The sequence below is a fragment of the Pieris brassicae genome, chromosome 10 (assembly GCF_905147105.1).
Source record: "Pieris brassicae chromosome 10, ilPieBrab1.1, whole genome shotgun sequence".
NCBI classification, from domain to species: Eukaryota; Metazoa; Arthropoda; class Insecta; order Lepidoptera; family Pieridae; genus Pieris; species Pieris brassicae.
In genome coordinates, this window is record NC_059674.1 from 10,088,708 (window position 1) to 10,106,704 (window position 17,997).

General features: G+C 33.7%; 2 protein-coding genes across 3 annotated transcripts; both read left to right on the plus strand.

The window, feature by feature from the left end:
* Window positions 1-871: 871 nt before the first annotated feature.
* On the plus strand, window positions 872-10,266 carry LOC123715634 (protein lifeguard 2-like). The gene is made up of 6 exons (XM_045670828.1): window positions 872-1,016; window positions 1,333-1,425; window positions 2,157-2,263; window positions 2,782-2,941; window positions 7,998-8,127; window positions 8,581-10,266. Exons 1-6 carry the CDS (start codon window positions 1,008-1,010, stop codon window positions 8,799-8,801), a joined length of 720 nt encoding a protein of 239 aa, XP_045526784.1. The 5' UTR covers window positions 872-1,007; the 3' UTR covers window positions 8,802-10,266.
* Window positions 10,267-11,462: 1,196 nt separating this feature from the next.
* On the plus strand, window positions 11,463-16,529 carry LOC123715630 (protein lifeguard 2-like). Of its 2 annotated transcripts, none has more exons than XM_045670819.1 (6): window positions 11,463-11,538; window positions 12,225-12,317; window positions 13,742-13,848; window positions 14,776-14,935; window positions 15,072-15,201; window positions 15,808-16,529. In XM_045670819.1, the coding sequence occupies exons 1-6, from the start codon at window positions 11,530-11,532 to the stop codon at window positions 16,032-16,034; spliced, it is 726 nt and encodes a 241-aa protein (XP_045526775.1). In that variant the 5' UTR covers window positions 11,463-11,529; the 3' UTR covers window positions 16,035-16,529. The 2 variants fall into 2 exon arrangements, with proteins under 2 accessions (XP_045526775.1, XP_045526773.1); XM_045670817.1 differs by having other exon boundaries at window positions 11,493-11,538; window positions 12,222-12,317.
* Window positions 16,530-17,997: the final 1,468 nt, after the last annotated feature.

The following is a 17,997-nucleotide window of genomic DNA, read 5'->3' on the forward strand; positions in this document are numbered from 1 at the left end:
CATAGCTTTGGTACAATAAGCTTTAAAACATAATTCCTCAGCTGTTTATACCATTACAACTGACGAATTTGCTTTCCACTTAACATTTTTTTAAATTCTTTGCCAACCCACAATACAATGGAGTACTGTATAAAAAAATCTTGGACTTAAAAAGATATTAAATAATAATCACTTTTTAAAAATTGGCATTTCTTTTATATTGTGTTTTCAGCCAGTTTTTAAAGTTTAGATCAAGCTCGTAATATTACGCTATACTAAAAGAGATTTTGATTTGCGTTGTAAAATAACCGCATTTATCTTATCAATTCCCTGAGTATACCTGTAGGTCGTGCATACTAAACATTTTATAATAATCATTGTCCCAGTGTGAAATAAATCAGTTAGTATAAACTTAGCCGTAACCTGTAATATTTTATTAACAACATACATTAAGTTTTAATACAAATCCATCGAGCCTAAAAAATATGGTTTTCGTAAATATTCCAGAACATTACAATATTAACTAATTTAAATAAATAATTTAGTCCATGGTTTACGAATTATAATAGACTATAAATGTAGTTCGCGTTCGCGTTTGTAAAACTTTGATATTAGTAGATAAAATCTTACAATTATTGTAGATGAAGTCTTGCTAGAAGATTAATGTCATCAATAAAAATTGTTGTAAAACTGGCGGGCTATCCATTCCATTTAATTAGCATTTTGCAATTTTTTGAATGTAAAGCTTATATAATATTGAAATTAGTATTTGATAGTTCATACCACAGTACTTAACAGAACTAATACAATATGACTGTTTTATTGTTTATGCATGAAGGTCTCATCTCTTATATAACTTACTCTATAAGCGGGAACTTATATTTCCTGTAAGCATCCATTTGCGAACACATTGAAATTTGAAATCATTCATAAACAAATATTCGTGCGAGGTGGTAGTTTGATCATTGTAAATTTCTTTAGTGATTTAAGTTTTAAATAAGTTGATAATATTGAGGATATAAAGACCAATGGCACAGGTAAGGCAATTTCAATTAAAACATTAAACTTTCTTTTTAACCCTTTGACTGTAAATGAGTTACATAAACATTATGAAATTGAAAATACTAAAAAAAATATTTTTTCGGTGTCAAATATTTAATTCCTATTATGCAATATTTAGCAATTCAGCTCAAAAAGTGCTTAAATCAAGTTAGTAGATGACAACTTGGTGCGTACAACCAAAGTAATCAGAAAAAACAGAAAAATGTCTGCCCCTAAATTGTATTTTTTTTATAGGACAAAGCAAGTTAAGTATTTATATATCAGCTATAAAATATTGTAATTATATTATAGGTACATGGAGTTCATCCATATTTTGGAGATGATGTTCCAAAAAATTTCTTCGATTTTTCGGAAGCATCTATACGGAGAGGATTTATTCGTAAAGTAAGCTTTTTTCTTAACGACAACACTCTGTAACGCCATAAAATGTAGTTATATAGAGTTTACACTGTGTATGATTTTTATGACGGAGTTTGAATTACATAAAGTTAATAATAGACTTCCGCGCTATGAGCTAGCAAAATTTAAGATATCTAGTATATTTGTCTCTTCACAATATTACATTTTACGGGTTTACATGCTGAAGGTATTCGCCATCTTTGTGTGAGACTGGGACTATAGTAGTCATGTGATAACAGGTCGGTAATCTTTCTACGCGGACAGAAAATACAAAGTTATTACTACATACTATTACTAAACTAAAGTAATTAACAAAATAAAACTGGAACAGGAGTGGTAGAAAGAATTTATTAAGTATTTTTAGAAATTTAGAAAAGGTAAGAATTTTTACTGTAAATACAGACCGGCAAACATCTTAAGGTGTCACTGGGGCGGGAGAATGACGTGTCGATCGCGTGATTGGTAAATCAGTTGACGTTTGTGTCCCGCGCTGTGTACGATGCGCAAACTTTCCCCCACTCCCTTGTTTAATACTCAAGAAGTTTGCCGGTATCTGTTCATATTAGGTTAATAGTTGGGTAAGGATCAGAAGCTTGAGTCAATAATTACTGACTAGACTTAGCCGAAGAAGACAAGAGTATCGGGATAAATAGAAGATTCTAGTTTCTATTTGTAATTTATACAAGATATATGAGATAACGGAAATTATTTTTCAGGTATATGCCCTTGTTATGTGCCAACTCCTAGTAACAATGGGTTTCATATCCATTTTCGTCTTTAACAAACCGACGCAGGAATTCGTAGAGGCACACCTTTATACATTGTAAGTATTCATTCTTCTAATAATTATATAATTATGCTTACTAGTTTCTAGAAACGAAATGGGGAAATTCGCAGTTGTTTTACAATCTATTCTAATATGTTTTCCTTACGTTTTGTTTTTTTACTTAGGGAAATGCTTTGCTCATACCACGGCGCAATTGCTTAGGCGCCACCAACAGGTGGGATGATCGCCTTAGGTGGGATGCGGTAACAGCAGAGCCTTCCCATGTCGGGACATGCGATACGGCGGGTGCGTCCGCCTCTCCACGCCCATTGTTAGTTTGTAAAGATATGACATCATTTGCAGACTGGGCTTTTAGAAATAGCTAGGGGAGATTGGGTCCAATACTTGCAGGAATGGTTCACCATCCGTTCTTGCTTGTTATGTAGCCTAACATTAGTTAAGTTCCTGCGTCTTCTCATTCCAGCGTAAAAAGAATTTGCCAGGGACTAGAGAGTTTTTATTTAAACACTATTACACCGATCATGTTTTATTCACATTAAATTTCTACATTTCAGATGGATAGCATTAGGAGTTGTGTTGGTGGTAATCATCGCAATGGCCTGTTGTGTGTCTGCTCGACGAAAAGCACCATATAATTTTATTTTCCTGTTCATATTTACCGTCGCCGTGAGCATTCCGCTGGGCTTCATTTCCAGTAGATTTCAAATTAAAGAGGTAAGAAAATAATATTGAACAGCTTGCCAGCTCGAGGAGACATTTTCTAAGGTCTTTTTTATACTAATCGATGGTACCTTTCCGACGCCGAAGACGTTGAAAGTAAAACGGTTGTCTAAAGAACTGGATTGCTTTTATTATAGTTTACATTTAAGTACACAATTGTCGGTTCTAATATTCTTACGAGGGGCGGCCAGCATGGGATGGGCCGGTTATTGATACTATCATGCTTATGGGCAGATCCTGGTCCTTTTGGTCCAGCCTGTAATTGAGTTTTACTTATTTAATAATATAAAAAGAAACATCAGTGGTCTGGGCCTCAGATTTCTGAATCTGTTACATGATCATTTTTCATAAATAACAATAAGCAAGGAGATGACCAGCCTCCTGTGCCTGACACACGCTGTCGACTTTTTTGGGTCTAAGACATGTCGGTTTCCTCACTATATTTTCCTTCACTGTTCAAGGGAATGTTATTTAAATGTAAAATTTATATGTGAAAGATATATAGATATGTATATCCAAAACGATTCCAAAATTTATATAGGATGTTACACGATATATTTTAAATAAATTGGAATTAGGACAACTGTCACTAGAAGACTAACTTACAATGTATTATAACTTTTTCGTTTAATTAATTCATATTTTTGTGCCAACGTGTATATTTGTATCAACAACAATTTATGACGGTCATTGACGCGCTTAATATAAAACACCACGTACACTGACTTTCCCCGTTAAGTTGTCCTGTCTTCGTACCTTTTTAGTGACTTCGTTTCGCTTGATGCATTTCGTAGAGATGGCATCGACAATTTTGTTCTATTCCGCTTTTTATAAGCTTTCTTGGCTGACCGAAACAGTTTGAGGTGATATTGTACAGTAATTCTGTGATCTTCATAGCATCTTATAACTTTGTTTGAAATATTGTTAAGTTGTATAAGACGTTCTTTAACAGTTTTGTTTCGATTATTCCTACTTTGTGTTTTGTTATTTCCCTTCATTAGTTTTAGCGCCTCTATCTATTAATTTATTAAGGGCCTTTTCGGTCGCACAAAAACAAAAAAGTACATTGTTTCTTTCCATTTTTTGTCATCGTTTCTTGAAGTATGGCAAATGGAAAAAATATGTGGTAGAGTTGAGTGGTTTATGTATCCATTTTGATAGATCGATACACGATTTAAATAACTTCGCTCGATTGAAAAAAAAATTCAAACATAGTAAATTTTTGACACTTTGAATTCATTTTATGACGAAGATGTATAAAGAACATGATTTTTATATATACACGATATATTTTATCGCAAGCCAAGTAATCTATATCAGAAAAAAAAATTGATAAAATTACATTAATGTTCTACATAACTAATTGTTATTACGGGCCGGCGCGCCTCAGCACTCCAGCTCTCCGTTGCGTACCGCAGTTCACCCCCAGACACTGACACAGCAATTCGCGCTGGGATAGGGCCTTAAGCACAATACAGAAATAGTATTATTATATATAATATAATATAATAAATAGTAGTATTTATATAACATTGTGGGTCAATTAAAAATCTTGTTTTTTATTTAATAAGAAGATTGCAATGCTATTATTTTTCATCAGCTCGGAACATTTTGTGTGTTGCCATGAGTTAAGCTTTAAAACAGTTAAGTTATCTATGAAGTATTCTTTGTCGTCTTACGATATCAGTTTCTTGTATGTGTTTAAACATTTACACCATTTGCTGTTTTGTTTTAGGTATGATCTGAAACTAGAAAAAATCACGTTATCTTACTTACTGTCTTGGTGTTTTATCTGGAGATATTTGCTTGTTATTTGCTTCGATCTGAATATTGTGTTAACAATTATATACATATCGTATTACCGCGAACACTTCTATTTCCCCTGATATGGAAAATATCTACATTTTCCTGTAACTAAATGTTCATACTTTTTTCACATAGCAACACAACTATGCCAACGCAGAATTATAGTTTAAATTTTATTTAATTATTTATTTTACCTGTTGCGCATTGATCACAAATAGTGCTTCGAAAACAACACCTATTCTATGTTGGTCGAGCCGCGAATCTGTATAATGTAGGCCAATAAAAATGCTTAAAAATTCAGACAGACAGCAACACAGTAGTTCGTTAAACCAGGGTTTTTAATCGTAAGATAATTAACTATAATTTCATAAGGGTGGCCAATGGTAAACAATTTTTGTATTCATATTATACGATACGTTTTTAATGTATAAAACTTTTGTTCCCTTTATTGAGCAAAATCGATGACCCAGAATAATTTAACGTGTCAATAAGCGGTTATCCTTTTTTTACTACAAACCTATTTATAGCAATATAAATTTAGGTTGAACTTTAGATGCGATATAAAAAATACTGTACTGATTTTGAGCAGTGTTGACCTAGTCGCTTCAGCGTGCGGCTCTCATCCCTGAAGTCGTAGTTTGAATGGCTTTGCACTAATGGACTTTCTTACTACGTGCACATTTAACATTCTTTTGAATGGTGTAGAGAAACACCGTGAGAAAACCGGCTTGCCTTAGACCCAAAAAGTCGACGGTGTGCGTCAGGCACAGAAGGCTGATCACCTACTTGTCTATTGGAATAACAAATGAGCATGAAACAGATACAGAAATCTGAGGCCCAGACCTGGCGCTACAACCGCCAATGATATAAAACTGTAATAATAATACATATTGGTTCATAATAATACCACAAGGTACATGTCCTTTTTATATCTTGGTCCTTCCTTTGTCTTATGTAGTTTTGCACTGAGATGAGCGCATTATCTTATCTAATTTAAGTTTTTTCTGACAGTAGTTGCCTGGAAGAGATCGCTCAAAAGCGATAAAGGCCAGTGGCTAACTTTTATTAAGTGTGTATTAAGTGTTAATTACGATTTTCTATTTTTACGGCTCCGGTAGCTATCGTATAGGGTACGAGGAGCCGTTAAAGTATTTCGTAAGCAGATTTACTACAATTTATCCCCCCCCACACCCCTTGTCAGCAAAAGTAAGCAAAGCAAAGCTCTCAAAAATTATGTACGTATTAATTTTTTGTAGGAATCCTCTAAAATGCAGTGGGTAATATGTGTAAAAAAGAAACTATAGTGCTTACGTAATACTTGAACGGTCTTATCCAGATACCTTAAAACATTGTATTTGTGATATGAAACATTTCGCGCGTAAATGATTTTAGGAAACGGGTTTAGTTTGAGGAAAAAAGGTGAAATAACAGTTAGTTCTCCCAATCGATATCTATAAGGAAAAATAATATGAATTACTTATTAAATTAATTACATTCAAGTTTTTGGTGTCAAAGTCAAAAATCATTTATTCATATAGGTGTACTCAATGTACACTTTTGAATGTCAATAAAAAATAAATATACTAAAATAAGTATTATTCATAATACATATAGGTAACACTTATGAACGTCAACAGAAAAGATGTTAAATTGATTCTAATTTTACATTTACTGCCAGTTCTCAAATCAAGCGCGTAGAACGGAAGAGAAGAACCGGAAATAAACTCTCCGCCACTCTTTTTAATCCTTTTTAATTTTTTTTGTATTACACAACGTTTGTAAGTAGCTGCAACCATCACACCATGTTCCACATAACATCAGCATGGTGCATGGTGAAATAGGAGCACGCACTTAGGCCAGCCATCGGCCCCCTCGCCATATTTTAGGGAGAGAGACAAGCCGACGCATGGACGCCCCCACAAGTAATGACATTTAAGCGAGGATAACGATCCTTGACATGTGAAATGTGGCTACATAAGAAAATAATAATAATTCTAATTATACTGAAATAATTTGATACCACATGGATCACGATTTGTTCCCACTTTACATTGAAACAGTAGTGGTTGTTGACGATCGCCTCAGAGTATGGAAATGCAGCTGAGAGATTCAGTCGTGTTACCTCTTTATACTGGAGCAATTTATATCCAAGCACTAGGGTCGTTTAAATATTCCTTTATATTATAATACGCCTAAGCACGCAGTTTTACTTTCATATATGATTTAAATTTATTTATTGACAACACTTGTATCTCACTAGGGATTTTGTTGAAAAAACGTTTACAATTCTTGGAAAGAATTACTCGTTTTATGCAGCTTTGTAGTTGGTGCGCTAATTTTGTCTTTTTTACGAGTACTATAATTATGGCAGCTACTATTTGTTTTAAAGGTATCTATATTTTTCCGCACATACAAAATATTCTCATAAATGTATTGACTTGCCAAAGTCAAATGTATAGTTACACCGATGATGCGATAACATAATGTATGAAAACCGCAATAAACTATGCATAAATCAAGCAAGAACTACTTAATACTAATGTTTTTTCTCAAGAAGGAATTTGCCTTCTGCAAAAACTAACAATGTAGTCCAGGCGTCTCTCTTTCGAATTCTTCGCAGTTTAACGGATTAAACAGTACACATCCGGAGTTGGATGTATTCGGAAGTGGGCTGATCTTAAAGAATGCTTTGTTAAGTGCCTTTCTCGAAACTAATCCGCTGTTTTGCTAGTAATTTTCTTTTTTTTCTGCCTAACAAAATTTCTGGTATTTGTTTTTTTGTAACAATTACGTTTATCTTACTTGTCATACATTTTACATAAAAGAGTTTGTAATATATTCCGTACATTAAGTACTGTGTAAAAAGATCTTAAGGTCTAAAAACAGGAAAATGTCGTTGGTCCCCAGCCATTGGTCCATCTGAAGAAGACGGTGGATGCGTAAGCAATTCGAAGCCATTTAGGGCTGATTTCATGGGGACCAAACATGTCAAACAACAGACGAAACATGAAACGTGATTGGCTAACATCATCTTGCGTGTCAACGCGTGTTGGACTAGATACGCTGTTGACCACGATCAAACAGAACGCGCCATCTTCAGCATAACATTACACCAATGGGCCACTTTTACGAGTCAAGTCTTAAATTTAGATTAGAAGAGCCTATAGCTTAGAGCTTACAGCAGGCACTATAAAATCAACATATTGTTACTATCTAATGGAAATAATATATTTTTTAATTACAGGTGTTTCTAGCATTAGGTATTACAGCCGCTATATGTCTGGCTCTCACCATATTTGCGCTTCAAACGAAATGGGATATGACTATGTGTGGTGGATGGCTGATAGCCACTCTGACGGTTCTAATATCGTACGGTAAGTTAAGAGGTTGATGACATTGATATCACTACTTATTTATCATACAACATATTTTTTAAAGTGTATAACTGTCTCTATATCGTGTTCATTACGGTATAGGAACTTATTATAAATTTGTAATAAATAGAGCGTAAAGTAACTTAATAAGAAATACAAAATAAATTAGTGGTACTACAACCTTTTTAGGTCTGGGCCTCAGATTTCTGTATCTGTTTCATCATTTGACAATGTAAGTCGGTGATCAGCCTCCTGTGCCTGACACACGCCATCAAATTTTTGGGTCTAAGACAAACCATTCATTCATGTAAATGTTACATGCGCATATAAAAATAAAGTTAATTGGTGCTCAGCCGGGGATCAAACGCCTCGGGGATGAGTTGCACGCTGAAGCCGCTAGGCAGAACTGCTCTCAAAAATAGGTACGAAATAAAGCTTTCTTAATTTTTACAGGTCTCATAATGTTGTATCTACCATATAGCAACAAATTACGTCTTCTATACTCTGGTGTTGGGGTTCTTATATTCTCTTTGTACTTAGTCTATGATACACAGATTATGATAGGAGGAGAACACAAATATAGCATTTCACCAGAAGAATACGTTTTCGCCGCTTTAAATATATATATGGACATTATACATTTATTCTTAAGGATTATTCGATTGTTTCGATGACACCATAATATCCTTCAGACTCCAATATTGCCGAAATGTTAATTCCTACATCAAGTACAATAATCGCTTGATATAACGGATTCCTCTTAGATTCAAAGACAAGTTTAAGTGTCAAATCTTCCATGTGTCTAAATATGTTCTTAGCATTTGTCTCCAGTCTCTTAAATATTATATTTACAATTCATACATTTGTTTATGTTTACTAAAAATATCATTATAATTCACGCGATACCTCAAACCTAACTGCCCAGTGATATCTGTGGTAATTTTATAAATCTATAATATTAATAATACAGTAAACCCTACTATAACACGGTAGATTGATTCAACGTTGTGAAACGCGTTGTATTAGTATTCCCACATAACGCGTATGTATGACTCCATATTACGCGTTATGTCCAAATGATTCGCGTTTAACTTTTAAATTTAATCGAATGTTATGAACGAAATAGTCAATCATTCTTCATGTCACAGTACAGAAACATAACGTGTGAAATCTCTGCGTGAATGAGGGAAACCCCGTGTTATACGAGGGACTGTCGCGTAATATGAAATTGCGGTAATCGAGTACCGTGTTATAAGGGGAATTACTGTATTAATATCGGTGACTTAGATTGCGACGACGTAACGCAACGAAGTTGTATGAGAATGGTCACTTGAGCGATAGCTGTCATTTATCTTAGCCCTACCGTAGTAAACTAGCAACTAATACATGACTGATACTGAACTAATTGCCTCACTTTAAACTAAACAAAAAATCTAAAAATATAACATATAAATCAGTATGATTTGAAGTACTGCTTAGGCGCTTTAGGTAAGTTGTGTATGTCAAATCCAGTACATGTATGAGAAACGACAGTCAAACTTAGCACTTAGTATGTAATCTGAATTTTGACTTGTGGTTTCTAATGCGAACGGACATTACGATTTTGATAAATTGCATTTTTGACAGCTCAATCGTTATGGACTTCTCATACAATTTTTATAGTTTACTAGTGCGTGAGACTAATCACATCACTGAACTTATTTGAATGGGAATGACATTAGCTCACGCTTTGTCACCGTTGTGACCATTTTCATACATATTAGTTTGGCGATAGCTTCGCCTGTGAAAAGTGGTTTTGTTTCAAGCCCTTGCTCGGTTTATATAGGAATAGGAATGTTACATGTTCGTACTTCCGTTTAGGTATAGGGTTAGGATACGCTTATGGCACGCATACATTTTCAGTGCGTAAAACCTAGCGTTACTTTCGGAGGAAGAGCAGAACTCTCTTTCCTCCACATTACTCATTCACCGGATTAAGAAAAGACATTTATGTTCCTAAAACATTAGTGTTATTAAGACTTATGTTAGTTTTGATTAATAGTAATTTTTCTGTAGTTTTAGCGTCTCAATGATTTCAAATGACATCCTGGCGGGGATTTGTTTCTTGACAATTTTCTTACCTTTTGTAATAAATATGAAAATCCACTGTTGTTTTATTTACTATGTTATTGTGATTTATACTTTACATAACAAGATTTCTATTAAAGTTAGGTTTATTGGAGACACATCTGTGTGTTATTTGTCTGTCTATTATCATTTACTCATATATATATATATATATATATATAGCCTCTAAGACGCAGAAGGCCACACACATACTTGCCTGTTAAGAAACATCACCACCTTGGTTACCACTAAACATACATATTCTGAATCTGAGGTCAAGATCAAGACTCTGAAACATCACACACGTCACAAGGACAATCAGATTCTTATGAAATACCATGCAAATTTCTCTCCGCAGTATCGCAGCACAACACACGAGGGGACTGTTTGTATTGACGAAGTCGCATGGGTCTGCCAAGCATCGCGATACACCCTGAAAATGATTATGTAGGAATACATAAGGCAAAAGAAAATCATAATATTCCACAGCAAGGTTTCTATAACGACTCGGCGGAAAACTTTATATGTCAAGTATATTGTAGAAGTATTTTTTTACAAAATGATTAACACTTATACCTAGATAAGATAGCATTTATATCTAGATTAATAATAGAAATTTTGCTTAAAACTAGCCATTCATGTTTTAACATTAAAGCTCTGCCAATACGATTAGCGCTCCCAAGGTTACATTATCGTTACTGATGTTGAGAGAACACCGAACTTGCATACAAAAACGTCGTGATTAGAATCAATCTTAATATTGGAAGTTACAGAGCAAGGGCACAGTAATCAATATAGATTTATATCGTCGATCGACAACTGAGCGTTTTATAAGGCAGGTTTTGCCGCTCACCACCACTATACGGAACCAGCTGCCCACTGAAGTGTTTCCGAACCAATTTGAATTAGGGTCATTCAAGAAAACAGCGTACCAATTCATAAAAGGCTGGCAACGCACTCGCGAGCCCTCTGGCATTTAGTGTCCATGGGCGGCTGTATAACTAAACATCAGATGAGCCTCCTGCCCGTTTGCCCCCTATTCTATTAAAGACATTCATTGAAAAATTAAAATTACAATTTTGATAGCGTATTAAGAAGTGTTAATGTGGTAAACGTTTAACGAGTCATTAGTAATGTTCTACTATTTTCCAACTCCAATGTATCGAAATAACATTCTCAGAAATTAAAATAAATTTAAAATATTTTATTGCAAAACGGTGTGTCATCAAATTTTATCACTTGTTATCACCGGCATATCAGTGATACTAAAGATACAGTGCACAGCAGACGTTAGTCATGGCGCAGGTTAGTACATTATCAACATTTAATTAACTGAATCCCAACATTTAAAGGAGTTCAGACAGCTCTCATCCGAATTCTTCGGAATTATAACAAACACTATTTATCCAGAGCTTAATATAGCTAGTGGGCTGATTGATTAAAAAAAAAATTGTTAAGTGCCTATCTGATACCGCTAATTTACACGTAATTTTTTGCTTATTATTATTTGAAAAATCTAAAATTGTAAGTGTAACATTTTGTTGAATTTTTTACCCATTCATTTTTGTATAACATAAATGTTGGGTATATTTTAGAAGCTTGCATACTGTAAAGCTTTACATATAATGAAGTAAACTTTAATAAAATAAATAAATAGTCCAGTAGTTCTAATACTTGATTTGACCACGGAACAAATATATTAGGGTTATAATAAGGGATTCAATGATCATATTTCATAGTTTTATGAAATAAAGGAATCAAGCTGAGTGATCACATTAACAGACTAACTGGCAATAGCGGTAGTCCCCATCTTAAAAATTTTGTTCGTATACCAAGCAGCGTATTTGACGTGAGCGCTAAGGTTATTGAAAGAACTATCAAAATGGGTATGACGGACGCCGAAAGTTAACGGCTAAAAGAAACACATTAAACATTGATACAAATTTGGAAGATATAATATGTTAATTTCATTTTTACCTTCTGATCAGCAGGTTATGTACGTTGACCCATCATTTGGGGAGGACGCACCGACTAATCAATTTGACTTTACAGAACAAAGTATACGAAAGGCATTTATACGCAAGGTAATGTATGAACCATTATCAGATTGTTTATTTTCAAAAAAGGCTAACGAAAACACGATACATGTGTATCAATCACAAGTGTGCACAACACTTAAAGGGAAACATTACAACGATAAAAGAAATTATACAATAACCTAGATTAATAATTAAATATACAGTATTTACTAACCGTGGGGTTCAAGTGCACAGATGCTAATTAAGTATTTAAGTTGGCGCCTGGTAGATAGTACCGGTGACCTCAGAGCTGGTCTTTCCTTGCTCAACGAATAAGTATCGCAATACAGTGAGGAAATGCGGCCAGCGTTAAAGGTACACTGCCACAGGGACCACACTTTTTAAATTTGTTATAATTATTTATTATTTTTATTATTACTTCGTTATAAGATTTATTAAAATATATGCGATTTATAGAGGTTTTAAATCTAAAACAAAAGACGCGCGGGTATAGTATGATATTGATTAGTCAACAGATCAGACAAGTATTTGGACCATAGATTTGACACCGATTGTAAATAACTTAACTTTGACATTATTTTATGTTCTTATTATAAGACATTATAAAAATTTATATGACATTTGCATGCCTATTTATATATGACTGATTGTGCGGATATTTGTAGTTGATCGATCTAACTGTGCCAAGATAGTGGCAAATAAACGATTATTATTATTATTATCATACGACAGGCTTCTTCTCAATTTTTAAGCGACATTGTAACCATGGTTACCAACATTTAGTAAATGTTTTATAGTAAGACCGTTTGAGTTTATGCTCGGTTGTTTGACCAAGCTATATCAATATCAAATATTCTTATTATAATTTCTATATAAAAACCTACAACTCCGAACATTGACAGATGCTAAATTTATAGAACCGATTTTTTAGCGTGCACACTTGAGCGTCTTGTCCGAAAAGTAAATTTTGTATATTTGTGAGTTATTTTTATTTGTTTTCGTTATTTCTAGGCGACAGAACAATATAACATATTTCAATGGCGAATATGAATTATGATATTTGTATTATCTCAATTCCACGAGCGAGTGACGAGTAATTTTACTGCGCTGGCGTAGCTACCAAATATGAGATTTGACCTCCGAAACTAGAGAACGATACCTTTGCCGACCACGCGCACTCAGGGCTCCGGTCCGGGGTCTGTACAGCGATTACTGTACCTTAAGGCGACCGGTATAACGCGTAATATAATCTTCTCCCATTATTTCTTTCAGCATGGAGTCTTTGGGCATAAGCTTTACGCGTACTTTTTTATGTTTTTCTTAGTTTTCGTAAAGGATAACTTTATACCCATATTAACCAACAAACGTGAACAAAAACATAGATACGACAGAATCTACTCCATACATTCTTCAAACACCCGTACATTATCAACATTAAACAATCGTTAATAATAAATAATGAATTTCAGGTATACGCCATCCTGATGTGCCAGCTCTTAGTTACTTTGGGATTCATTGCATTATTCGTGTTCCATGAGCCAACAAAACGATACGTCAGAGAAAATACTTATCTCTTGTGGGTAGATAACATTTTTATCATGTCTCATACAAGCATATTTCTGGCACATATGTTCGAAGTTTATAAATATTAATGGAAAGCTATTGTTAACTGTGCAGACTTACTTAACTTCTTCCTAATGAGCTTCTCTGTGCAAAACGACGCAAATTTTTCGTATGAGCCAAAAATACATTCGGAAATTCTTTATATTTTAAACTCAAACATTTTAATTTTTTTAAGCAATATAGTCTGTGCAGTATAAACAGCGTATTATATTTGTCAATTCAAAAAATGACGCGTAACAAATAGGAATTATATCAGTTCTAATAACCGCCACGCCAGTTCTCATTCCGCACAGATTCTAAAAGTTTTATTATTTATAAAAAAAACATGTTTTATAAAAAAATGTGTGAGACAAATTGGCGACATTGGTGCAAAGTTCGGTGTAATGGCTTTTCAATCTAGTACTCGTAGGTACTACTTTGTAGTAAATATATGATAATATTTCTACTGAATAATTGGACTTCGCTCCTAGATTTTTCAAGAAAAGAGCGTACCATTTCGTAAAAGGCTGCAAGCACTTGCAAGCCTCCTGGCAATGTGAGTGTCCATTGGCGGTGGTATAACCCAACATCAGGTGAACCTCATGTTTGTTTGCCTCCAGTTAAGATCTTAAAAAAACTCATTACTATTCGAAGTTGTGTCTAAACTGATTTCACGTCTAAACCTTTTTAGCATACTCATAAGACTTTTTTTCTATACATAATGATGATGTCTTATTTATCAATATCTAACAAACAAATACGATTGACACCTTCAGTACGGACTATTGTTCCCTTTTAAACAAAAAAATTACGCTTAGCCCAAATCGAATCAAGGCTAAAAAAATACTTAATAAAATACATTTTACGTTAAGTACCATAAAATACTGAATATTTTTTCCAGTTGGGTTGCACTAGCAGTGCTATTCGTTTGTATGATAGCCATGGCTTGCTGTGAAAATGTCCGACGAACAACACCCATGAACTTTATCTTCCTCTTCACATTTACGGTTGCTCAGAGTTTTCTCCTCGGAGTAGCTTCCAGCACATTCGATGCCACAGAGGTAATTAGTTCACAAATGATCTTTTCTTAGAACTAACTTACCTTAAGTATTTTAATATTTTTCTGTCCTCGCGTGCTTTACGACCTTTCTTTGGGTATGTTATCACATAATATGATTCTTTATTTTTTGTTTCCAGGTATTCATGGCAGTAGGTATTACGGCTGCGGTATGTTTGGGTCTGACATTATTTGCATTTCAAACAAAATGGGACTTTACCTTAATAGGTGGAGGTCTCGTGGCTGCTACTATGGTCTTGTTAATGTTCGGTGAGTATAGAATATAATTTCTTTGCGTAACAAGAAACGTACAAGTCAAATAGCATAGTGTATGGAATTTTTTTTGAGAATTCTTCCAAAAATGGTCGACTTTAATGTAGACTCTAAGAATATCCTAATACACATTTTTCTTTATGGTCACACTCAAAACATAATTATTATACACTTTTTACATTTTACACAAATAACATTTTGTTTATAAAATCGCAAAGGTGGCTAAAAATATACAACATCACACGTAAGACGTCCGTGCTTTGATTGTTGTGTTAAGGTTTGGTGTTATCTGTTCCATATTTTGTTTATGACATGGAGTTATAGCTTCTGTGTTGCCTGTTTTTATAATACATTATGGCTAAGTAAGGGTGATAGTGGATTCGAATAATTATTATTTGTGTTTTGTGTGCAAGTTATTAAGTGAATATTAAAACATATATCCACGTACAAAAATAAGATGTCTAACGTAATATTTTGACGCAACATGTCATATGTCAACTATTGATCTAGAGATGCTCTTGACCAATCACAGTCGAACAAAATGTCAATTCTACGTACTGTTAGGTACACATACTTTTCTAATAAAATTTATTGAAATTCCAGGTCTGATAACAATATTTATACCAACCAACAATATTGTACGATTGGTCTACGCGTCTTTGGGAGTACTTATATTCTCACTGTACCTTGTCTACGACACTCAACTGATGATGGGCGGGAAACACAAATACAGCATTTCGCCCGAGGAATATATTTTCGCAGCATTAAATCTATACCTTGATATTGTCCAAATATTCCTCTTCATATTAACCATTATGAGGAATTCGTAGGAATAAATTACATCTAGTCATATATCGGTATCTCAAGTTAGAGATGAGTATTATTGCCTTACTAGCGTTTCGTATCAATATTATGGCATTTTTTAAAGGTAGTCGAAAGTTGGTTATATCTGAGAATCCTTATTAAGTCTCTTTGGACATAATACAATGATAACAGTGTAATTTATAAGCAAGACCTTATAACCCGTTGGATGGTAAGTATATGTCACCGTAAAATTGTAAATACCGTTAGATTGTAATCTATCTCGCAACATTGTGAATAACAACATAGGGTTTGTGAAAAAGAGCGTATTATTTTCATATTTAAATATCTCGCAGGAGTATGTTAACATTTCGACGAATATTAAGTATATTTTTAATTTTCTTGAAGTGAAAATATCGCATAGTGTAAAACTTTATTCTCTTACTACAATTAATATAAGTTTTAATGAATACTGCTGGGGGCAGTTAAGAGTATATGTTACTACAAAAATAAATTAAGTTTTAAATCAATTAACGAATTTTATTTATTTCTTCCTTATATATATTTGTAATGTAATTATTGTTATGCAAAAGCGTACTATGGAGAAGAAACGTCTCCCTTTTGCATGATGGGCTGAAAGTTGGTGGGAAAGATTGGCAGAAACATCTTTAGATATTTAGAGACATTATTTATTATATTGGTTATTACCAGTTCAAACAGTCAAACTCCTTGCTATTGGCTTCATGATGTTACTTTTGGGCTTCAGCCAAATGGTCTGGCACGACTGGGTTAGTACCACTGTCTTACAGTTTATCGTATTGAGCTCGCGTGTTCGGTGAACCTCTTTTATATAGCTATTCTTATAGTCACTTTAATAACGTCAAATTCTCTCCTTATCAAGGGAAGATTGCATTTTAATATATCCATAAATATATTTGACGGTCTAATGGTATGATTCTCATTAAGGGTGTCATAATTTGTGGTTCTCTAACACAATACACAAACAATTGAGTTGGTAAGCCCAAATGTAGATTAGCGAGGCGTCACTTAACGTTTTGCCTAAGTTAGTATTGAGCTCAAATCCTAGTTGAACTTACAAGTAGTGAGGGTAAATTGCAAGAAGTGCATACCCAATTAAACAAAAAATTAAATAAGTAATACTAATTATACAATCTTCAACTAAAATTTATAAAGAGTTCCTAGTAGATTTCTATATTGTGTGAAGGTCCAGCAATGTTACCAGTTCTATTATGGCTTCTCTGTAAAACTATAATAATTACTACAGATCGAATTTTAATAGTCTAAAAACAATATATATTCAATATACCACCGACTCCATATGTTTTTAAAGCATAATTCTAAGAGGGCTAATATGATTCCCAGTAAAACGCACATAGTTTTAGGGACTGAATGAAACAAACATAGAAATGTATATCTCTATACTCCTTTGGGAACATACACACATATATTAATATGAATTATAATTATTTAAAATAATTAAATAGTATTTAGAAGTGTTCAATCTATGTAACTTCAAAGATAAGAGTTGTTTTATATTAGTCCATTGTTATTGTTACCGATTGTATTATCACCCAGGGTCGTATTGAGACCAACGGCTAGGGCCCCAAATCGGGCCTACGTAATAAATAAAGAGTCATATATAGCACATGTTTGCTACTTTTCAAGAAGAAATCGATCGTAAAACAAAAAAAAAACTTGATTTAGATTATATTTAAATATTTAAAATACATATCAAGTGAGCTGGAACTTTTAAATAAAAAGACTGATGCCCAAAATCTAAACTTAAGAGCGTACTGATTCTTAAAAGTCCGGCAACGTGAACTTGTGAACCTTCTGGCAATGTGTCCTTAAACGGCGGTATCACTTACATCTTCTACAGAATATATATATATTTAATATTTATATATATTTAAACCTATTGAAGTCCTATAGAAATAATTATTTTAAGCTAAAAGTACTCTATGGAATAAG